Source organism: Chlorocebus sabaeus, chromosome 11 (assembly GCF_047675955.1).
Source record: "Chlorocebus sabaeus isolate Y175 chromosome 11, mChlSab1.0.hap1, whole genome shotgun sequence".
Lineage (NCBI taxonomy): Eukaryota > Metazoa > Chordata > Mammalia > Primates > Cercopithecidae > Chlorocebus > Chlorocebus sabaeus.
Genome location: NC_132914.1, coordinates 127,613,844 through 127,638,430, shown reverse-complemented (window position 1 = coordinate 127,638,430; position 24,587 = coordinate 127,613,844). Strand labels below are relative to the sequence as shown.

Genomic DNA, 24,587 nt, shown 5'->3' with positions numbered 1-24,587 from the left:
ATCTGACCTGCCCTCTCCTTGGCTGGATGCATGGTGCTGGCTCCTGCCCGGCCCGCTGGCTCTGCCTGTGCTCTGCCTCGGCCTGCACCCCGCACCAGCCCCGTCACCCATTCTGTTTTCATTCCAGAGCCCTCCACGGCATGCCCCCGGCCCGAGTAGACGCATGCTTCCCACCCCTCACTGCCTCCAGGACTAATTCTGTCTGTATTTTCTTTCCTCCCCCGGCCCCCACTTCATGCTGACCACACACTGTCTTTCCCGCGCCTGTTCTTGGCACGCCATCCCCGTAAGGACTGCACTGAGCATAGGACCTCTGAAGGTACTTTCTGGGAGCCCGAGTTTCCCCACCAGCCCCACAGGAAGAGACTTTTCAGTATCCCCGAAGTAGCGGAAGAGGATGGAGAGTGCTGCGGGCTGCTGCACAAACAGGGTGCAGGGCCGTCCCCCAGGGCCAGGACGGGGCTGGCCAGAGAGCCCAGGCCCGGCCGGCCCTGCAGGGGCGATGAGGCCCCTCGGGGCTCCTGGTTCCCGGTGAAGCACAGGGGCTCGGGGGCCGTCCCCCACGCGGAGGATTTCCTTCTGGAAGACAGGGGCTGTCGGTTCAGCCGCTCGGCCACCCGGAGCCCCGACAGCGGCCTGGACTGTGGGAGTGAAGAGGAGGAGTCACGGTTTGGCTTTGGAAACACCGTGGCCACGTGCAGCCCAGGCCCTGGCCACTGTCCCTGCAGGAGGGGCCTGAGGCCGCTGCTGGCCCGGCGGCGGACGCTGACCCGGCAGAGCAGTGTCGAGGAGGACTTTGGGGAGCAAGTGGGCCCCGGTGGCGTCCTCAGGAACGACGACCCCCAGCCCAGCCCAGAGAGGCCGCTCCCCAGGAAGCACGGCTGGGGCGAGCCCGCCGAGCACCAAGATTTTCGGGGTGTCTGGAAGAAAAGCATAACCATGCCCGACAGTAGGGCAGCTGCCCCCTCCACAAAGCCACCTCCCAGAGTCGCACAAGGCCCCCTGGTGTGTGACCTAAACTTCCTTTCCACAGCCACTTGCCAAACCAATCTGTTCCATTCTTTCATTGGTTTTGTTTGTCCTGGTGTCCATCCCTGGGGACTCTCTTGCCGGCTGTCTTCATTTTCCCTGCATTTTTGCTTTCTCAAGTCCCATTTGCTTCCCAACCTTTTGACCATGCTGAAGATTTCTTTACTTTGCTTAGAGTGATGATTTCCACCCTCCAGAATCAGTAATGAGTATGGCTGCTTGAATTAAAGGACAACTGAATCTAAATTTTAATTAAGGGTTAGCTGAAGTGTGAGTCTCTGAAAGTCTGGCAACATGTTTGTGTGCACAGCAATCCTTAGGGATTTATTTATGACGACGAGGATTGTCGAGGGTTTTTTTCCTTGTTATTTTGGAGTTTTTTTCATTGCTTTTTGACCTTCATCCATAACCAAAAAAAAAAAAAAAAAAAAAAAACAACAATGATTGAAGAAATCTATCTATATATATATTTTTTGCATATTGTTTCCAAAGTTTTTGTTTTTTTCCCATTTGTTTTCCGTGCCCACGGTTTCCAGAACGCATTTTCCATGATCAGCCTTCTCCCCGCCGGCCGAGCCGTCTGGGCTTGTTGTTGGTGTTGAGTGTAGGGATTCACTGAAGGCTTCATTCATCTCTATATTGTGTCCTCTTTTCAGAACATTTGCTCCTGTCATGCTGACTTTTTCATTGAAAACACAGGTGAGCCATCCACATGGCGTCAGGCCTCGGGTCTGAGGCCGTGTGCTTGCGATGGGCCCACCCAGGAGAGGTGCGAGATCCGTACCTCGGCGACTCAGCTGCCCACCGCAGGCTCTGCAGCAGGCATACCTCATCCCCAGACTCCCTGCCCGCCGTTCACGCCTGTGTTCCTGAGAACTTCCTCCCTCCATTTACTTACTAGCAAGAAGAAGGTGTTGCTGTGATTGTCTTTAGTCAATCCTAATCCTGATCTAAAGGTGAATTTAGAGGTGAATTTAGCCAGAAAGGCGACCCGTCTGAGTCCTGGCATGTTACCAGCATCTTCAGATTAGGAGTAGAATGTTGAGTTTTGAAGCTGATAAAATGTAGAAACTTCCGTCTTCGAGTTGTGTGTGAGAAACTTCACACACAACTTTTATCCAAGCAGGACAGGTGGAACTGCAGTGTCTTCCCCACTTTTGTGACAGCTGGGAGGGGGCATGTGGAGACTAGGAGGGGCTCAAGTGCTCCAAGGAGCCAAGGTGGGGCGAGATGTATTCAAGCCATTGTCTCTTTGGTCCAAAACATTTGTCTTCAGCACCAGCAGCAGCAACCAAAAGAGACCTCCTACAAGGAATTTTTTGCCCTCACCCCACCATGCACCCAGCAGCGGCTCCGAGTAGAGAGTGGGGTGCTGGTGCACGGCTTTATTCTCTCCCAGGCCATTCAGCTAACCTTTCAGTTAAAAGCTAAGTTTAGTTGCCTTTAGAGATTCTGCTTCTCAACCCACTTGATTTGGCTAACTGAATTCTTCAGCTCCCAGTGCTGGCGAGACTTATGACTTTGTTGTTGTTTTGTCTTCAGATTTTAGGGAACCCAGCCTCTGCAGGACGGGTGGATCACATGGGCCGGAGGGTTTCCCGCGGCAGCGCTGGTCCTCAGAGGTCCCGGCCCGTGACAGTCCCATCCATCGGTTAGTGGCTCCATCACTGCTGTTCTGTCTTTAGCTGCGGAGCATGTGGCTGCTTACTCCATCTCAGCATGAACATGATTTTAGGAGTAGCATTTTCCGCTAAGCACAGAACCCTCTGTTATTTATGGCAGAAAAGAAGGCAGGAACAGCACAAGATACATGAAAGCTATTTGTAAGTATTCTTGAAATATCAAATTGGCCTTCTACATCCATGTTCTCCCCGCTGATTTGTTCCTGGAGAGTTTCACAGGGTAAGCACTGAAGGGACCACTTGTGTTGCCTCCCTTGTCCTGGCGCCGGCTCCCTGGGACACTCAGGGTCAGAGCCCGTGGCAGGTGCAGAAGCTGGATGTCAGCGTGCCTCAGGGGTCTGTGAGCCCCGCCAGAGGGAATGCTGTCTGTCTGCAGAAGACACACTGGCAGCAGAGCTAAGTCCTGGGGGACACCGTGCAGCTGTGTGTGCCCCTGAAGTGCGTGCTCCCCACATCCATCTGGGCACCTCCCCTGCTCATGAGTCATCATCGGGCATTCTGTTTCCATTCTCTTCCTGACATTTTGGGATTCAGCCAGCCATGCTGAAAGCTATCGTTTTAGCCATCCTAATCAATCCGCGGAGGGGGATACTTCTATTATTGGAATCAATCATGGCAAGGAGAATTCCAAAAAGTATTATGTATAAGATAATGGAAGCTGGTCATCAGCACAGAGGAACCAGGCTTCTATGAAAACACACACACACACACACACACACACATGCAAGGAGAACTCTTGATACCACAGAAATAGATGAGGAGAAACCGTCTTGGTTTGGCATGACAGGGCTCAGGGAGGATAACTTCTGGATCGTCTAGGCCCCTGAAAAACCACCTGGAATCTCACTGAAATAGCTGAAGTTTAAAAGGCAACTGGTCTTCTTTTCCGTCAACTCAAAATGAAGACAGGCTTCATAAAGCAAATAGATTTTTAAAATTGTGTCCTGCCAGACTTTTTCTTCCGTGTACAATTCAAACAGTAAGAAAAAAAAATTTCCTTTTCCATCTTTACAGTTTTTAGATTGTTTTTATCTTTAACCAGTAAAAATTCCATGCAGTGTTAAAGATCCGTAGGCAACAGTATTTTCAGTTGACTGAATAATAAAAGATGCAGTCAGGTTCAGAGAACCTTGATGGTCGTACTACAGATCAACTAGCAGGGTTAGTGGAGCCCAGATTCCTTTCGGGTATTCTAAACCTACTGCGTGTCTCTCAAATCTTCATTCACTTTGTGTCCCTCCGGAGGAACTACAGAGCTTAATAAATAGGTTCTCCTGGCTTTCGTGTTAAATGGCCTGTCCGAGATGTCCTGTCTTGAGAAACGAGGTGGGGAAAAGGCCAATCCTCCTGTTCAAGGCTCTCTTTCTCTCTCTCTGGTGAGGGTGAGTTTTCGAGTCTTCACGTGATGGTAACTTTAATGAGTGAAATGACCTGGTGATGGGGTAGCCACTGACCAGTTAATGCTGTGGCCATTCAGAAAGGACGTCCTTTGGAAGAGGCATGCTGGGTCTTCTCTTACAATCTCCTAGGACTGAGAACTGAAAATTGGGCTGTGACAAATCAGCACTTGAGCCAGGAAGTCCAAGAAAACCAATCCTGGGCCTGCAGTCTTGCCAGGGTGACCCTCGCTGTCAGAGTTCGCAGGCGACAATTTGGCTGGATTTTTCTGCAGCTGTGGAGTTCCAAAGGCTGCATATGTGTCTTAATTTCAGGAGGACATTTGTTAAATTGGGCAAAAGAGCAAATCTATGTCAGCACCTTAACAAGGAAAAAGCCTCTGAACATAACTCGGAAAAGAGTTAACTGACAAACCTATGAGAGGTTTGCTTTAATTGTGCTGACTTCTTATCATGTGGCCAGCCAGGAAACCACGTAAAAATAACAAAAACCAGACACTTTATACACAAATACACATCTCAGCACCTATGATGGTTTCAAAAGGAAACAGAAGTGGTGGGTGCTTATCACCCACCTAAGGAGGCGGCCCTGGCAAAGAGCCTTGGGAAATGAACATCAGTGACAGCTAAACAGACAGGATGTTCCTCTAGTTCTCATTTACTTAATTGTATTTTTCTTGTGAAAATATTAGAGAACAATATTTTAGAAATCTGCTACATTTCAAAAGCATTACTTTTCTTTTTCAGAGGAAATTAAGTCTGTAAACCATATACTTCCTATTTTTAATAAGCAGTGGACCTACAACAAAAAATAATATAATAGGTTCTCTGGATTTCCAAAATTTAAAAAAGATCCTTCATGATTAAAAGACAAAATTATGTAGCTTCCTATCTAATAAATTCTAAACCACACAATTAGCATAAAGAGGTCTCAACGCTGATAGATGTCTTCATATATATACTTAATTAGGTTTGGTTTTATCCTTTATAATTTTTGGTCTTTGCATTTATCTAGTTGTTGACCTGTCAGACGGAAGGCCTGCAGATTCACCCTTCTAAAACCGAAGCACTATGTTTAAGAGGATTCTATTCTTAGGAATCAAATCTGAATATCTCCTCTGTAGTCTCCCATTTTTTTTGTTATTTGTTATTTTGGCTACTGAGCCTACAAAGTGAGGAAAGTACAGCACATTTTCTTCGTGTTCAGGGAGGAAAAATAAATTAACTCTATTGACAAAGCTTTGCCCCTTAAAAAGGAGAGCTCCTTTCTTCAGGTTTCCCTGCAAGAAAAAAAAAAAAAAATCAAAAGCTGTCAACTCTGTTTAATAGATGATTCCCTTTATCTCCATAGAAATTACAATGGACAGTAGCAGGGAGGGCGGTTGGTCTGGGCCAGGTAGTGAGGGAAACCTCTCTCCTGTAGAAAACGGTGCTTATTCTCATGGCACCGGTGGCTTTGGGAGGCCACCCAGGCGGCCAGGCATGAGCCCTGATCTCCCACATGATATGCACACCCTTCCTCCTAGCAGACCCCTTGGGCCAGCACGCTTCCTCAGCAGGACGGGAGGCAGTGCCCACTCCCCCCAGGGCCAGACGGATAGCTGCAGGTAAGTGCTGCTTTCAGTCTCACCTGCCACCACCAAGGACAAGGGACCCCTAATGGCCCAGTCCAGCCTGCAGTGAAGCCAAGTTTCCACGGCCACATTCCAGGGAGGCTGCTGCTCTCTCCCCGTCAAGGTCCAGTGCTCATAACATCCAGTGCATCCTCTCTGGAGGAGCGGACGGTGGAGTCACCACAAACACATGACTTTATTCACATACGTTCAACTCCAAGTGCTCCGCCCACCTCTACCCCACACCTGTCTTCCCCCAACACGACCGTGACACTGTGGGCAGTTCTCTGGAAGGAGCCTTCGTCGGGGGACTGGCCTCAGGCAGCTCTGTGTTGGGGTGTTTGCCTAAATGCCTCCCGTGGTGTGGCCAGTTGCATGGTGCATGTGAGTTTGGACTTGAAGACAAAACGATGTGTTTTTGCAGATCATGGTCCTTGACCATAAGCCACTTACTGAGAAAACGCACTCTTCCCTAGGCTCTAGGAGGGACTGGAAAGATTTTCAAGGGGGATGTCGACCACCACCAACTCTCTCTAGGCTCTGACCATAGCCCCTCACCCCTCTGCACGTTTTGATGCCACAAACTTGCCACATAAACTCAGCTGGAAAGTGCTGAGAACTTGCTTGGAAAATGCTGTAGCCAGAGGTTCTCCTCCACCGGCATTTTTCCGTACCTGGAACTGCATTCACTAGATCACACTGACATGGTCATTCAGTTCCTCCAGCAGAATGGAAAGCACATCCTTCTCACGCAGCCACAGCTGTTCTCCACCATCGTCCCTGGGTGCGAGAAAGGGCTGCGCAGTTGTGCCCACTGTAGAGGCCACGGAACGCCTCACATTCTGTTGAACTCGGATACCACCTGAAACCAGAAAAAACGTCATCAGGGTTTTTCACTGACTATCAACAAAATCAAAATAGCATGGAGAAATTAATGAAGCTTGCTGTGGAAAAGTTTTGTTCCCTGGCAGAAATTACATTTTAGATTAGGCATTCAAAAAAGACTCTACATCTCAATAATGTAAACAATTTATTACATTTTAAAATTCAACGTTTCCTGCAGCCAAAACGTTTTTTGTTTTTAGACTACGTGTTTTATTTTTTTCTGGTGAAAGAGGCTGATCCGTTTGGTTCTTTCTCTACCACCTGTCCTGGCTTTTCCACATACCTGTGTCCTCTCGTCCCACCACCTGTGTTCCTCATGCTGGGACCGAAGCTCCCGCTGGGCTGCCTCTCCCAATCCTGCGCTCTCTGCTGCCAGCTGGCGTCATTCTCACTCGCTTCCGTGACGGTGTTCTGAGACCACCTCCCAGGATCAGGCCAATATTATCTGTCAGTTCTCTCTCCCCTGCCTTCTCTCTCCATACATATATGCACATGTATATCTAATGATGTTCAGTGATACATAGGTATATATATGCATATGTATTAGGATTTCCAAAATAATTGTTTTGACTTTTTAAAATCAACTTTCAACTTTTGGAGTCACCGGGGTACATGTGCAGGTCTGTTACATGGGTATAGTGAAGAGTGCTGAGCTGTGGGGTACAAATGATGCCATCATCCAGATAGCATAGCACCCTGTCAGGAGTCTCTCAGCCCTTGCCCCCTCCCTCCTCCACCGTCTAGTGGTCCCCAGTTTCTGTTGTTCCCATCTTTGTGTCTATGTGCACCCAATGTTTAGCTCCCACTTATGTGAGAACATGAGGTATTTGGTGTTCTGTTCTTGTGTTAATTTGCTCCAATGGCTGCAGAACACGATTTTGTTCATTTCTCTGGCTGCGTAGCATTCCATGTGGTATACACACCACATCTTTATTCAGTCCACTGTTGATGGGCATCTAGGTTGATTCCATGTCCCTGCTACTGTGAACAGCGCTGCGATCACCATAGTGAGTGCCTGTGTCTTTTTGGTGAAACGACTTCTTTTCCTTTGGGTATATACCCAGTAATGGCACTGCTGGGTCAAATGGTAGTTCCGTTTTAAGTTCTCCAAGAAATCTCCAAACTGCTTTCCACGGTGGCTGAACTAATTTCCATTCCCTCCAATGGTATATACGTTTGTAAGTGTTTCTTTTCTTTGCAGCCATCCCAACGTCTATGTTTTGACTTTTTAATTGTCGTTCTGAATGGGTGAGATGGTCTCTCATCGTGATTTTGTTTTGGATTTCTCTGATGATTAGTGATGTGGAGCATTTTTTCATAGGTTTATTATCTGCGTGCATGTTGTCTTTTGAGATGTCTATTCATGTCCGCTACTCTTTCTGATGGAGTCATTTTTTGCTTATTGATCTGTTAAGTTCCTTGCAGATTCTGGACACTAGACCTTTATCAGATGCACAATTTGCAAATATTTTCTCCCATTCTGTAGGGTGTCATTTACTCTGTTGATAGTTTCTCTTGCTGTGCAGAAGTTCTGTAATTAGGCCATGCATGTTACTTTTTGTTTGTGTTGCAATTGTTTTTGTGGTCTTTGCCATACATTATTTGCCAAGGCTGATGTCCAGAATGGCATTTCCTAGGTTTTCTTGCAGTATTTGTATAGTTTGAGGTCTTATGTTTAAATCTTTGATCCGTCTTGAGTTAATGTTTGTATATAGTAAAACGTAGGAGTCCACTTTCAATCTTCTGCATGTGACTAGCCAGTTATCCCAGCAGCATTTATTGAATGGGGAGTTCTTTCCCCATTGCTTATTTTTCTCAACTTTGTCAAAGATCAGATGTTTGTAGGCATGTGGTTTTAGTTCTGGTTCTCTAGTCTGTTCCATTAGTCTGTGTGTCTGTTTTTGTACCAGTGCCACACTATTATAGTGACTGTAGCCTTATAGTATAGTTTGAAGTCAGGTAATGTGATACCTCCATTTGTTCTTTTTGCTTAAGTTTACTTCAGCTATTTGGGCTCTTTTTTGGTTCCATATGAATTTTAGAGTAGTTTTTCCTAATTCTATGTAAAATGATGATGGAATTTTGATAGAAATAGCATTGAATCGTATACATACATAACAAACCTGCACATTGTGCACATGTACCCTAGAACTTAAAGTATAATAATAATTTTAAAAATCGCATTGAATCTGTAGGTTGCGTTGGGCAATATGGCTACTTTAATGATACTTATTCTTATAACCCATGAGCATGGAATATTTCAGCGTTCATGTCATCTATGACTTCTCTCAGCAGTGTTCTGTAGTTCTCCTTGTAGAGATCTTTCACCTCCTTGGTTAGATATATTCTGTGTGTCTTAGTTAGATGTAATCTGTATATTTTGTGTGTGTGTGTGTGTGTGTGTGTGTGTGTGTGTGTGGCTATTGTCAAGGTGATTGCATTCTTGATTTGGCTCTCAGTTTGAACAATTTATTGGTGTATAGAAATGCTACTAATTTTTATACATTGATTTTGTACCCTGAAATTTTATTGAAATTGTCTATTGGTTTAGGAGCCTTTTAGCAGAATCTTCAGGGTTTTCTAGGTTTAGAATCATATCATCAGTGAAGAGAGATAAGTTGACTTCTTATTGCCTATTTGGATGCCTTTTCTTTCTTTCTCTTGCCTGACTGCTCTGGCTAGCACTACAGTGTTGAACAGGAAGGGTGAGAGCAGGCATCCTTCAGTGTTGAACAGGAAAGGTGAGAGCAGGCATCCTTCAGTGTTGAACAGGAAGGGCGAGAGCAGGCATCCTTGCCTTGCTCCAGTTCTTAAGGTGAATGCTGCCAGCCTTTGTCTGTTCAATATGATATTGGCTGTGGGTTTGTCATAGATGCCTCCTACTATTTTGAGGTACATCTTTCAATGCCTAGATTGTTGAGGGTTTTTTTACTCATGAAGGGATTTTGGATTTTATTGCAAGCTTTTTCTGCACTATTGGGATAATCATATGGTTTTTGTTTTAGTCCTGTTTATGCGGTGAATCATATTTATTGATTTGCATATGTTGAACCAGTCTTGCATTTGAGGGATAAAGCCTATTTGGTCATGGTGAATTGTCTTTTTGATGTGCTGCTGGATTCAGTTTGCTGGTATTTTGTTGAGGAGTTTTGCATCTGTGTTCATCAGGGATATTAGTCTGTGGTTTTCTCTTGTTGTGTCTGTCAGATTTGGGTATCAGGGTGATGTTGGCTTCATAGAATGAGTTAGGGCGGAGTCCTTCCTCCTCAATTTTTTTGGAATAGTTTCAGTAGAATTGGTACCAGCTCTTCTTTGTATGTTGGTAGAATTCAGCAGTGAATTCATCACTATTGGTCTGTTCAGGGTTTCAATTTCTTCCTGATTCAATCCTGGGAGGTTGAGTGTGTCTAGGAATGTATCCATTTCCTCTAGTCCAAAAGAACCACTTTGAGAAGCTGGGTGGTATATAGGGTTGAAACCCAGTTCACCAGGAAATTATTAATTCACTGTAATAAAGATGCGTTTGTTGCCAGTTACGTATTTACCTAAGTGAACAGTTGGTCACCTCCACGGACTTTGATTAACATACAAATGTATTTTAAACGTGGGTGGTGCTTAGCTTTCCATTTTGCAGAGCGTGTGGGTCCTGGGAAGGCTCCCCAGCACGGGCCATCCTGCCCCTGGCACTGTGGCAGCTCCTGCCCCAGCCTGTGCTCTCCGGGGAGGCCTCCGAGGCCCAGGCCCGTCTCAGTGTCTTCACACGCAGTGTGGCAGGTACAGAGTGTGGGTGTAGTTATGTGCTTCTCCAGTTCATCTGAGCTAGACCTCCTGATCTATTTCTGCCTACATGTTAAGACACAAAAAAGACGAAAGTCAAGGAACTGCTGCCATCCTCACTGCTTTCCAAAGCTGTATTTCCTGTGCGCACTCCTCAGTTAGGCTCACTGCTGCTCTGTTCTTCACCCCCACTTGCTCTCAGACGATTACGGGCGAGACCGCCTTTCTCCAGACTTCTATGAAGAGTCGGAAACTGACCCTGGTGCCGAAGAGCTCCCGGCCCGGATCTTTGTGGCTCTCTTTGACTACGACCCGCTCACCATGTCCCCAAACCCAGATGCTGCAGAGGAGGAGCTCCCCTTTAAAGAAGGCCAGATCATCAAGGTGCGGGACGGCTGCCTGGGGCAGCTTCAATAGCCCCTGAGGCGGGTCTGGGTCACGGGGGCGGAGACTGGCAACTTAGAGATACAACTACTCCTGCAGGTCGTGGGTGGGACATGTCAGCCGCCTTCTCCTGCAGGCTGTGGGCGAGGCACGGGGAGCCGGGCACAGGAGGAGGTGGCATGGCGCTGTGACGGCCAGGGACCTGCCCTCTGCAGAGTGCCTTCTCCAGCGTCTGCCCGGTTTGTGTGCACACAAACACCCAAATATGTCCTGTGAGCTCTGGATTCTGTTAGGGCCTATGTTGTTGAGAAAAATACTACAGGCTCCAAATTTTAAAACAACACTTGTCAGTCAGCAGGCAGGCAGGGAAGAAAGGAAGGAGGGAGAGGAAAAGGGAGGGAAAAAGGGATGAAGGGAGCATCAGTAGCTAGAGGCTGGAGTTCCATGCCTTAGTTCTTTAACACGCCTGATGGAGGCTGTTTCCTATCCCTTTGATAGCCAGCCATGTTTTTTTTTTTTTTTTTTTGGAGACACAGTCTTGCTCTGTCACCCAGGCTGGAGTACAGTGGCACCATCTCGGCTCACTGCAACCTCTGCTTCCCGGGTTCAAGGGATTCTCCTGCCTTAGCCTCCCGAGTAGCTGGGACCACAGATGCACGCCATCACACCCAGCTAATTTTTTTAAATATTTTTAGTAGAGACAGGGATTCACCATGATGGCCAGGCTGGTCCCGAACTCCTGACCTCAAGGGATCTGCCCGCCTTGGCCTCCCACAGTGCTGGGATTACAGGCCGTGAGATCCAGCCTTCTGAGAGAAGAGGCGCCTTGTGAGTTTTAAGGAGGGAAAATGAGAGACAGCGTGCTGTTCAGTAGGAGAGGGGCAAGACAGAGGGCCTTGAACCCTGTTTGCAGTTTCAGCAAGGGTCCTGAAAGTTGGCATCTGAGAACGGTCGGAATGCCCGCTGTGTGGCACTATCTTGTTACGTAGGAACCCATTTCAGGCAGACAGCAACACCGCTTTGTGCAGCCTACCTGGTCCTCCTTGGTCGAGTGGGGTCTCATCACGCACCCTTTTAATGTGCGTGAATTTAAATACATGCATTCATCCAAGCAAATCCCCGGCCTGATGAGAAGAATGGCAGGTGGTCCAAACGCTAGATGAAAAACTGGCTCTTGAGTCCATCATAGAGCGACGGTTACACGTACACATCTATGGCACACACGTGGGTGACCTACGCAGGTGATTTATGGTATTTTAAAACTATATTTAAAATATATTTTCGACTAGACTCACTTACCGTCAGTGGGACTATTGTATTTCTGAACCAATCAATTACAATGCTTGATTTATTTTTCCCCATGACTCTAGGTTTATGGTGATAAAGACGCTGATGGATTCTACCGTGGAGAAACCTGTGCCCGGCTTGGCCTTATTCCTTGTAACATGGTCTCTGAAATACAAGCAGATGACGAGGAGATGATGGATCAGCTTCTTAGACAGGGCTTTCTCCCTCTGAATACACCTGTGGAGAAAATAGGTAAGCGTAAACCCCTCTTTGACCTTTCCTGTGCATTTTATCGCACAAAACGCCTGCTGCTCAGAGAGGCAAGTGGTGATGAGGGGACCCCAAGTTGCATCATTTAAATACGCCAAAGTCATGTAAATGTTGACCAGTGATTTTTCTTCGGCAACAGCCACTCTCCAAACCAGGACTGCCAGTAGTCTCCTGCGTGCTTTAGGGACACACGTACATAAATGTGAAGACACAGATGATCTAATGGGCGATGAAGTACAGTCTTGCTTGCAAAAACTTTATCACACCTAGAAAACACATGATTAGCTGCCTTCTGGTAATATAGTTTGAACATCAGCCTGTCTACAATAAATGTCAGTGGGTGGTCAGGGGAACGCTGTGCTTTTCATTCTTTAGGTGACGTTTGCTTATGCAAGAGGCACAAAAGCTCTTTTCTCTTTAGTTTGGGTAGACATGAAACTCCTTCATTTATCTTAAGCCAGTCTGCAAGCACTTGTGAGAATGCAGCAAAACTATTTTCAGTGATTTTTAAGCAACATTACATTTATGAGTTTTAAATTTTTTTCCATGTACAATGACAATGTATTCATTTAAAAAGCCTCTATTGTCTCAAAAAAAGCCTCTATTTTTTCTAAAACGCTGTAGAGAGATATCAGTTTTATAGCATTCATATTTAAGGTTTAATACTTCAAAACTTGATTAACTTCTAAATCAGACTTCAAAGACAAAATTCAGTGCTTCAAACACTATACATAGTTTTAAGGATAATCACAAAATCAAAACATTTCAACCTTTTTTGGCATTAATAAGCGCATCATCTCAAGATAGAATCCACATCTAATAGTCCAGGTTTAGTGTGAATATATCGCCCACATTAAACCCATGAGATTGAAGATCTTTGAGCCCTTTATCCCCCTATCCACTTTTGTTAAGATCTTCTTTCCCGAAGTGGACTAAGACTGTTTCGAAGAGAATACAGGCCCTGTACACCACAGACCCAGAAAGTATACAAGAATTTCTTTTAAGGAATGGTAACTTGATTTATACTATCAATTAGATTAAATGTTTTTTATTCTATTTTTTAAAATGTGGATGGCCAAGGGAACCTAGCCTGATCTATATCTACGTGCCCCCCCCCCCGCCAACCCCGCCATCGCCAGAAACTATCATCCCTAACGGTGAAAGGCTGAATGCGATCCTCCTAGGACTGGGCACAGACAAGGACTTTGGCCCTCACCACTCCTTTTCCACATCATACTGGGGGTCATAACCAGGGTGACATGGTGAAGGAAAGTCACACCTGGTATACAGACTGGAAGGGAAGGAATACAACTTTTTCTATTCACAGATGACATGGAAATCTACTTAGAAAATCTCAAGGAATCTCAAAGGATAAAAAAGTTCCTAGAACTAACAAATGGAGTGTAGCAACCTCAACGGATACAAGGTCAATATACAAAAATCAGTTGTATTTCCACATGTGAGAAATGAAAATTTAGAAATTAGAATTTTTAAAAGTAGTGCCATTTACAATGACACAACAAAACATGAACTACTTAGCATGAAATCTAACAAAACATGTGCAGTATTTGTATGACGAAAACCAGAAGACACTGAGGAAAGAAATCAGATACCTAAATAAATGGACAGAGAGATCATATTCATGGACTTAATATTGTTATGTCAGCTGTCCGCAAGGTAGCCTACAGATGCAGTGCAAGACCATTCAGAATCTGTGCCGGGATTTATATAGACTCAACAAGCTAATTCTAAAATGTATATGGAGAGGCAAAGGAACTGGAATAGCCAAAACTATTTTCAACAAGTACAAGAAGGTTGGAAGATTCACGTAAGCTAATGGAAGCTTACCACTGTAGCGGTAAGCTAACTGAGGTAACGTGGTATTGGCGAAAGGATAGAAATGTAGATTAATGGGGCAGAATGAAGTCCAGAAACAGACCAATACATATGGAGTCCACCGATTTTGGACAAAGGTAAAAAGGCAATTCAATGGAGAAAGGGTGCTCTTTTCAATAACTGGCGCTGGCATTACTGCACATCCATATGCCAAAAATGAATCTTAACCCATACTCTCACCATATTAAAAACTTCAATAAAAATGGATCATACTTTTAAGTTTAAAAATTAAGACTCTAATACTTCCAGAAGAAAACGCAGGACAAAACTTTATAATAATCAGGCAACGATTTCTTTGATAGGACATTCAAACACGATCCATAAAAGGAAAAAGTCAGTGTTAGGCTTCACCAAAATTAAATACTCTGCACTGGAAAAGTGCAGAATAAAAAGACAGCCACAAGCTGGCAGAAAATACTTGCAAGTAACCCACTGGAAAAAGGACTTGCATTCAGAATACACAGAGACTTTTCAAAACTCATCAGTAAGGAAACAATCCAATAAAAATACGTATAAAATATTTAAGTGACCTTTTACCAAAGATGATATGTGGGTGGCAAATAAGCACATGAAAAGATGCTTAACATCACCAGTGAAATACGAATTAAAACCACCCTGAGAAACCAATGCACACACGCTTAGAATGGCTAAGATTAAAACGACTGGCCGTCACAGGTGTGGGCACAAAGTGTGCCAGGTGGGCCTCTGCACTGCTGGTGAAAGTGGATAATGGCATCACTGCTCTGCAAAACAGTTTGCTGATTTCTTGTAAAGTTATATATGCACTTACAATGCAATCCAACAACTTCACTCTTCCACACTTACCCAAAAGAAAGGGAAACTTATGTTCACACACACAAAAACTGTACACGAATATGTTTGATGTTTTGATGACCAACAGTCATCAAAATGTGGAAACAACTCAGGTGCTTTTAGCTGGTGACTGAGTAATGGAGTGAAGGCGCCCCACACAATGGAGCCTGCTCAGCAATGGAACAGAGCCACTGCTGATACAGCCAGTGACAAGGGTGAATCTCAGAGGCATCATCCAAATGACAGAAGCCTGTCTCAAAAGCTACATTCTGCATGAGTCCCTTTCAGTGACATTCTGGAAAGGGCCAAAGTCTGGGACAGGAGACAGATCCGTGTTTACCTGGGCTGAAGTGACTACAGAGGGCTGTGGCCGGTGTATATCTTGATTGTTGTGGGGTTTCAGGACCGTGTGTGCTTATCACAAAGTAAAGTACTGCACGCTAGAAAGAGCCTTAGTGTATGTAAGTTCTACCTCAGCGAGAAGTACATGTATGTTGTTATGCCACCTTTCCAAAGTCATACTTGTAACATTCCCTGTAACATGAAGCATGTTGAGAAACACTAACCTCTGGGTGAGGTCATAATGCAAGGAGACACACATGTGCAGGTCCGACAGAGGACACGTGCACAGAGGCTTGTGTGCGTCCTGCAAACTCCAGCAGTGGCTTGTAACCAGAACCCAAGGGGAATATTCGCTGGAATTTTGCAGGTCTACACAACTGGCCCCTATACCTGCTGAAAACCACTGAAAAGCCACATCGCTGACTTTAGTTGCTGTTAAGATAGTTGCCTTTGATGGTGTTCATCTGTATGTTTGGAATTCCCCAAATCAAATGTAAGCAGAAAGTAGCTGTCTTTAGAAGAAACACATAAATGCCAACTTTGGCCAGGAAGAAGGTCCTTCCCAGCCCCACACCTTCAGTCTGACAGGGGTTTCCTGATTGGGCCAGGTCCTGCGGCTCTTCACTGAGGCCTCCTTACGTCCCGAGAATGTTCACCTGTTATCTGTGTGGAGCGCTCACGCTGGGCAGAGCCTAGGGCAATTCCTCTGCAGCCCCTTCTTCTGCTTCTGAGTGTGCTGGGATGGTGCCCAGGCCCCCATCTGTGGCAGAGACAGAGCCAGGCCGTGGGAATGCACCTCTAAGTCGACTGTGCAGAGCTGGGCTCTTCTCCACGGCCACTGCTAAACCTCAGCAGAAGGATGCCGGGGAAGCAGCATGGGGGAAGCCATAGGGCTGGGTGGAGAAGGCATCCCTGTTTATATTCATGCTTCTCCTGAGGACGGTGCCTTCGTTTTGCCTCCGCTTAGGGGAGCATGACTTGATTTTGTCATGCCACCATAGTTACACAAACAGGCACTTTTAAAACTGTGTCTATGGGGCTTTCCCAGAGCAATGGTCACAACAATGCACTGTGCAGGGCCTCATGAGCTACGGCCACCCTGTGCTGGCCAAAGCCATCTACATTTGCTGTTTGAGAGCCCTGTGCTTCATGTGAGTCTCACTGGCTTAATGAACAGACTGGAGGAAGGAAAATGTTTATGTTACTCTAAGGAGGAGAAACCATACTATAGCAAAAACATAAGAATATGGAGTCCCGGACGACTGACCCAAAGTAGAGATGTTTGCTGGTGTGAGTGCCCAGGAGATGTGGCCCTGTTAGCGGTGCCAGGTCGCAGCCGCATTGGCCTTGTGTGACACGGAAGGAGGGGGAACCCCGCTAAGTTTGAAATAACGTCATGATGGCTTTCTTCCCCCCTTGTGATTTGAACAGAGAGAAGCAGAAGAAGTGGCAGGCATCATTCAGTATCAACCCGGAGAATGGTGGCCCTGTATGACTATGACCCCAGAGAAAGCTCGCCCAACGTGGATGTTGAGGTACCAGCCAAACACTGCGCTTCATGACGGACACAAAACCACACCCCCTCCCTTCCCTTGTGGTACACCACACTGAGGCCACGTGTGTTCACCTTCTCATTCCTTCTCTCCAAACCATCCGTAGGAAGGGCTGCCAACCCGAGGGATGGCTGATACAGACGTGGCCACGCAGGAGAGAAATCATGGGATTCCCAGGGACACAGCCAGCCCTGACGAGCCCTGTCCCTGTGGCCCAGATTTTCCTGTGCCACGAAAGAGACAGCTATCTGTCATCCACATCTAATGGTGCTGCCACCTGAGGGCCATCTTTGGGAGAGAAATAAAAGCCCATCACGTGTGGTCAGCAAACACAAGCAAAGCAGTAGGCCCCACACATAGAACAGAACAGTAGAGAGGAAAGCAGTGCTAGGTGAGGTTGCATCACCCGGCACCGCTTGGGATGCCTGGTGTCTTGAAGGCTGAAATCGCTGCCTTCAGAAATGAGATGGGGTCTCCAGTCTCTGCGGCCACCAGCTGAGATGACAAGATGTATGTGAACTCATGTTACACAGGACTTTGCGCTCTCTGACAAGCCATTGGTTCGCCAGCTATATTCCCTCATTTTTACATTTAGAAAGAAAACGTGTTTGGTTGTTAATATCTAGATTTCTGTTTCCATGTTCTGCTTGGCGACTGTGAACTGACATGTGCTGGGTCAGTTGGACTCCTGAGGGTGGTGAGGCGTGTTTGACACCACCTGACTCAGGGTTGCAGCCTGGCCCAGCATAGACACTGAATAAAGTGATGTTCATACCAGGTGCGGTGGCTCACACCTGTAATCCCAGCACTTTGGAAGGTGGGCAGATTGCTTGAGCTCAAGAGTTCAAGACCAGCCTGGGCAACATGGCAAAACCCCATCTCTCTAAAAAATATAAAAATTAACCAGGCTTGGTGGCACACACCTGTAGTCCCAGCTGCTCAGGAGCCTGAGGCAGGAGAATTGCTTGAACCCAAGAGGCGGAGGGTGCAGTGAGCCGAGGTTGTGCCACTGTCTCCAGCCTGGGCAACACAGTGAGATTCTGTCTCAACAAATAAATAGATGTTTCATTAATAATTGACTAGGTTTTAAAATACTCAGTGAAAGGATATTTATGTAATGGTCCTTATACTACAGAGAACATTCCCCTAATATTCCAGGTTTTTACAGTTAACTATTTCACTAGCTTTAAAAACGTATTACCAGTAGAACATGGTAATAATCTTGAATTTCGGCCAAAATCAAAGCACTGCAGCATTTTCTTTTAGGGGGGCATTATCTTGGTTTGTCCTTACTTTCCAGAAGACTGTGGGCAGAGCCATTCATTAGCTTCTACCTTTATTTGACTGAGAGAGTCGGTGAATACCAGAAATTCTCAAGTAGTAAGGGAAAGCATAGATAACTTATTGTTAAAAAACAACTACTTTTGTATAGAAAACTACTATTAATTTTATGTTTCATCTCCACAGGCTGAACTTACATTTTGCACAGGAGATATTATTACCGTTTTTGGTGAAATTGATGAAGATGGATTTTATTATGTAAGTTTTGGAAATATCAAGAGGCACCGTTTATGACTATATTCTTTTTCATTTATTTTGTGTGTTTTGTTTTGCTAGTCTGTTCCTTCTCTTAAAACTGGGCATGAACTTCATACGGCTGCTGACAGCATGGCTTAACTGGCTTGTCTCTCTGCTGACATAGATAATCTAGAAAGTTGGGACTGGAACTTCATTGTTTCTTCCTTGCAAATACGAGTCTTTTTAATGGATCTACATTATAAACAAAACAAATACATTCATATCCTTGTTTTTTACATTGCTGCCACCCAAACGTTTACAAAACAATTTAAGTTTCTAGATTACTTACAGTATAGGTCAGAAATAAATTTTAGGAAAAGAAAGAAATACAAATAAGCAAAGAAATACATAACTAAAACACCCCAGATTTTAGGACTTCACCCTTTCCTTTTATCTAGAGCCTATTGCTGTTAGCAGCACGGAACAGCCCGCCCCACCTTGCTGCCGGTGATTCCCTGCAAGGACCTCAGAGCCACCCTCCCTCCTTTTCTGTTCCCCTGGAGCATGTCTCGAATATTCCCTGGGGCAAAGAAGGGAGGGAATGGGGTGGGGTTACCTCAGAGTTTCTGCAGCTGGGGCAGCTTTGCAAGTAGCTACCCCTCCCTGACCAGAAGCCCACAGGGCCACTTAGGACCCTGTGCAGAGCCCAGTGGGGGTCCCCATCTTGCACATGTGTTTCCACCTGCTCCCCCGCTGCCTTTATCAGAATCGGCAAGAAGTGACGACATCCTGGACGGTAGGTTTCTCTTTGAGTCAAACAGATGCTGCAGCCGCAGGCATGTGTGGAATTCCCAGGCTCTCTCCTCTGCCTGGTTTCTGATTTTTAAGAGTTCAGCCCTTGGTGAGGATATTCATACTTTGTCACATGTGTTTCAAATAGTTACTTCCAGCTCAACCTCTGCTTTTTAACTTTGTGTGTGTTTGGTTCTCCATTTTTGTTGTTTATTAACGATGAATTTTACGTTTGTATGTGCTCAGATGTTTCTGCCTTGGGGGTCATGCCTGAAAGGTCCTTCAACGTGATAGAAATAATCACCTCATTTTGTTTCAATTTTATAGTTTCCTTTTCCACATGTAAATCTCAAGTATCTACCATCTTTTCCTAACTATTAGAACTAATGTCTCAACACGTTTACTAAATAATCTGCACTTTCCCTACTTTAAAAAAACCATTTAATACTAAACAATATAATACATTTTAAACTTAAAGTATAAATAGGAATTTAATATTAGAGTATTTATGGACTTTAACACTACTCCATGCTGCCTTAATTATTGTATTTTTATCATGCATTTTTACATTTGGGAGGGGTCATTTTGTAAAGAGTCCCACCCCCACAATCTATCTATAATTTTTTGTTTAGAGGTACATTTCGCTTTTGGAAGAAACAGACATAGTATCGTCTTTCAATTTTGACATAGCATGTACCTCCTTCTAAAAAGTTTTTCCTTTCATCTGTCAGACAAGATTCATGGATTTATTCTTACACATCCTTTACAGATCTTAAGTTTAGTCTTAGCAACTATACAGATCCAATGGCTGGGCACGGTGACTCACACAGAGGCCAAGGCAGGCTGATCACCTGAGGTCAGGAGTTCGATACCAGCCTGGCCAATGTGGCGACACCCTGTTTCTACTAAAAATACAAAAGAATTAGCCAGGCGTGGTGGCATGTGCCTGTAATCCCAGCTACTTTGGAGGCCGAGGCAGGAGATTCACTTGAACCCAGGAGGTGGAGGTTGCAGTGAGCCGAGATCGCGCCACTGCACTCCAGCCTGGGTGACAGAGCAAGACTCAACAAACAAAAAAGGAATTATATAGATCTTATTGCGATTGTGAATGATTTTTCGCCCTAGTATATATTCCACTGGTTATTTAGAAAACATGTTGGAAAGGTGTGTGTGTGTGTGTGTACATGTCCTCCACAATTCATTTTTCTGAATGCATTTATTTCTGTTATCCACCGATTCCCTTGGGTTCCCCCAGATTGTCATTATTTTGCCTCTTCTTCATCAAGACTTATAATTGTCATCATTTTTAATTGTCTTACTAATCACTTAGAATAACTCTGAATAACAGATGAGGACATCTGTGACTTGATATGTATTTTAGTAGGAATACCACTAATATTTTACACTGTTATATGTAGGTTAGACTATCAATAAAGATAGATGGTCTTTATAATGCTAACAAAGTATCCCTTATAATGCTAACAAAGTTTCAGTTTGCTATGCTTATTTTTCATCGGTCAATTACTGGCCATCATATATAATACTATTTTTAAGGCACTGGAAGTTGATTTACTAATATTTTATTCAGAAGTTATATTCCAGAGATAACAATAATCTGTATTCTTTGGATACCTTTGTTGTGGCTTTCGGTATCAGGATTATACTAGAATTACCAAATAAACTAAGAAGATTTCAATCTTCTTCTATGCTTTGGAGCAGATTGAGTGACATAGGAATTACTGTAATTTGAAGGTTATTAGAATCTGCCCAAAGATCCTTTAGGTTCAGTATCTTTTTAGACTGCAGTTTTCATTTGCTTAAATGGTTATCTTATCAAGTCAATTTTTAACAATCTACGTATCTTTAGAGGAAAGTACTTTTCATTTAGATTTTCACATGTAGAAACAATGGGCATGGTGCTTTCTTGGAATTTAAAAAGATTTTTCTAACTTGTCTGCATGTTTCTATTCCTGATTTATGTTTTATCTTCTTAGTTTCTTGAATAGTCTTGCCTAAATTTTTATATTATAGTGGGAAGTAGATCTAAATTAATATTAAATGTATGCTTCTGTTTATTGACCATTCCTCCAAATAGTTTTAGTATGATTTTGCTGGTCGTGTTCACTGAGCGGACTGCCCAGTTCATTTAAATATTTCTTATTTGATAAACAATGACAGGGGACACCTAATTTGATACCAAAAATCTTAAATGTCTTGGAACTTCGTATTCTGATATCTGTAACCTTAAACATCTCAAGAGAGCAAACTCAAATACTCCACCAGTCCTAATACTGTAATATCACCCTCCTCTTTCTCTGTTCTGCTATATCCTGTGTCAATAAAACAAACGTAAGCAGGGACCCTGGAGGGACCCCTGCTGTGCTACCTGGACGTTTCCTCCTTTTGCTATTTCCTAATTTACATCAGCCCCCATTAAGTCACTGAAGACACTGAAGACTTCTAACACCCCATCATATTTTCAAGCTCGTGCTGTTCTTGCTACAGCCCAGCATCTCGGTATCTGACACCTTAAATCATTTACCTTCCTATGTCAAAAGCGTCCATCACGTGGTGTACTAAGGTACGGAAGATAATCCAGAGAGGTATGCAAACATGAGTGAACTTCTCACTGACTGGGGCACAGAGAAAACTGGGAGGGAAGTGATTTTGGTGTTTTCTGCCTTTCAGCCTATTCCCATTCTGTCTGGACATTAGGCCTCCAGGTAGTTACTGTTTGGCCTCAAATAGAGAAGTGGTGGGAAATGAGGCATAGGAGAGAAGCGGAAATCAGATTATGGAGGGACTGAGGAGGGCAAGGTCAAGGTGAAATTTTTTTTAGAGAAAGTTATTCTGTGAAGGGTTTTGTTGGTACGCTTTTAAAGGGGGAAGGGAGTGGGTCCAGGAAGCCAGGTAACATGCCATATGGAGCCGTCCAGGCAGGAAACATGGCCTGAACTACGTCAGTACCAGGGGAAGGCAGACAAGAGGCAGACTCAAGATGATCTTATCCAGAGCTCAGACTGTCAGTCAGAGGGACAGAGAATGTCATCCGGGGGAGCCTCAGTTTCTGACCTAGGCAATGGGTGCCCTTGAGACTGCAAGGGTAAGAACAGTGTTGAATGGAAAACCTGGCTTAGAAACTCTTGAGCTAGAGGGGTATGAATAGGACATCTGAGCCTCTCCCAATGGAACGGAACTTAGGCCAAAGCAGTGTTCACACCGTGAGCAGCTCCAGTCGTCACCTCGGATGCAGTAGCATGCAGTGGTAGAGGCATCAGACATGGGGGAGTGACATGGCACATGTGCATTCTGACGTGGATTTTACTAGGGCTATGTGTGTTAAGCCCAAAACAACAAGAGCAATAACCAGTGCAGGCAGTTCCACCCACGTTCTACTCAGCCAGAGCAGGGGCTGGCCTGGAGACCTGGCTCTGCAGGAGCCTCTGCGGGTTGGTGTACACATGCCTCTTGTGGTGTGAGCATGACACCAGTGGAGATGGGTGCATGAAGCTGTGTGTGTTCACAGAACACAGTCCCCAAATATAAGCCAACTACTCCATCTGGTGCTCAACCAAAGGAAGACTCTTTTCTAAGGCTGGAGGAGAAATCTGGCTGTTGGACCTAATGAGGGGGGGACTTGACTGGTTATAACTTTTGAGTGTCTTTGTGTTTAGATGTTATTTAAAACCCTTGATAGGAAGAAATCGCCAGGGGCACATGCACAGTAAAAAGGATAGGTGGCCTCGAAATAGTCTGTAATGTCAACAGAGAAAAATAACTAATAACGGAGCCGGAGAGAGAAAGCCCAGGGTAGTCACAGGTAAATAAAATAGGATCTTCAAGGTCCAAGCAGAAGAGTGGGGCGGGGCAGGGCAGTGAGTGTGCACCTGGCAGGACTGCTGAACAGGAAGATGCAGGAAGTATGTGGGGCTGCCTCTTCCAATTATTTTTTGTGATAAAATTTACATAAAATTTATCTAAAATTGGCCAGGTATGGTGGCTCAGCCTGTAATCCCAGCACTCTGGAAGGCTGAGGCGGGTGGATCACCTGAGGTCAGGAGTTCGAGACCAGCCTGGCCAACATGGCGAAACCCTGTATCTACTAAAAATACAAAAATTAGCTGGGCATGGTGGCACATGCCTGTAATTCCAGCTACTTGGGAGTCTGAGGGGGGTGGATTGCTTGAACCTGGGAGGTGGAGGTTGCAGTGAGCTAACGCCACTGCACTTCAGCCTGGGTGACAGAGCAAGACTCTATCTCAGTTAAAAAAAAAAGAAAAGATGTAAAATCATTTTAAGTATATAGTTCAGTAGTGTTAAGTACGTTTACATTGTGCAATCACCACTATCCGTCTCCAGAACTCTTTCCATCTTGCAAAACTGCCATCCTGTTTTCTATAGCAGGTGCACCATCTCACCTTCCCACCAAAAGTGCACGAGTATTCGTTTCCTCGTATCTTCACCAGTACCTGTTTCCCCCCCCCCGCCTTTTTTTTTTTTTTTTTACTGATAGTAGCGTGAGGTGGTACTATATGGTTTTGAATTGCATTTCCCTGGAGATTCATGGTGACGGGCATCTTTTCATGTGCCTGTTGGCCACCTGAATCTCATTTTTGGAGAAACGTCTTTAGTTGGGTTTCTGAAGTTATGTGTTCTGGATATTAACCTGTTAGCAGATAGATGACTTGCAGACATTTTCTCCCATTCCACAGGTGCTCATCACTCTGCTGTGGCCTTCATGCACAGGTGTTTTGATGTAGTAGGCTCTTTATGTCATTTCTTAGACCTTATAAACAGAGGAACAGGATCCCCTATTGCTCAGAGCCAGCCAATTTTGCACTTGGTTTAGGCACTTTGGGGGCAGATGAGAGTTTGGGGAAGAAGTGACGTGGTGGGCTCGTGAGCCACTTGGTGCAGATGACCAGGAGGCGGTTGGACTTACGGATCTCGACTTTAGACAAGGCATAGATATGTAAATGAGTAGAAAGATCTGGAAGGACATATACCAACCTGAAGCAGTAATGTCTGAGGCGGTATCAACAGACACTTTCATTTTCCCCATATTGTTTGAATGTTTACGGTAAGAACATGTCCATGAGTAAGAGGGAGGACAGTCTCAAGGCTGAGTAGATGAGTAGCTCTCAAGCTTGCCAGCACGTTAGGACCACCGGGTCCCCACTCTCCGAAGCTGTCCATCATTGGTCTGGGCTGGTGTGCTGAACGATGGTGTTTTTGGCAGCTCCCTAGTGCCTCAGAGCAGCCAGGCCCGAGAACCACTAAATGAGATCTACCAAGGAGTGTTTCCTTCAGAAGCCTGATCCTAAGAATTCCAGGGGCTCCTTGGCCAAA

The 24,587-nt window shown here is 45.0% G+C and overlaps 1 protein-coding gene across 13 annotated transcripts in view; it reads left to right on the top strand.

The window, feature by feature from the left end:
- The window catches only part of RIMBP2 (RIMS binding protein 2), a 352,529-nt gene that overhangs the window by 289,276 nt on the left and 38,666 nt on the right, over positions 1–24,587 (top strand). For 7 of the 13 annotated variants that reach the window (XM_073021230.1, XM_037987203.2, XM_037987193.2 and 4 more), the window contains 6 exons: positions 292–1,005; positions 2,572–2,680; positions 10,586–10,767; positions 12,138–12,306; positions 16,807–16,910; positions 18,396–18,467. In XM_073021230.1, the coding sequence (XP_072877331.1) occupies positions 292–1,005; positions 2,572–2,680; positions 10,586–10,767; positions 12,138–12,306; positions 16,807–16,910; positions 18,396–18,467 (1,350 nt within the window). The remainder of the gene's footprint in view (positions 1–291; positions 1,006–2,571; positions 2,681–10,585; positions 10,768–12,137; positions 12,307–16,806; positions 16,911–18,395; positions 18,468–24,587) is intronic. The other 6 variants (XM_037987242.2, XM_037987238.2, XM_037987225.2 and 3 more) reach the window with 1 other exon arrangement.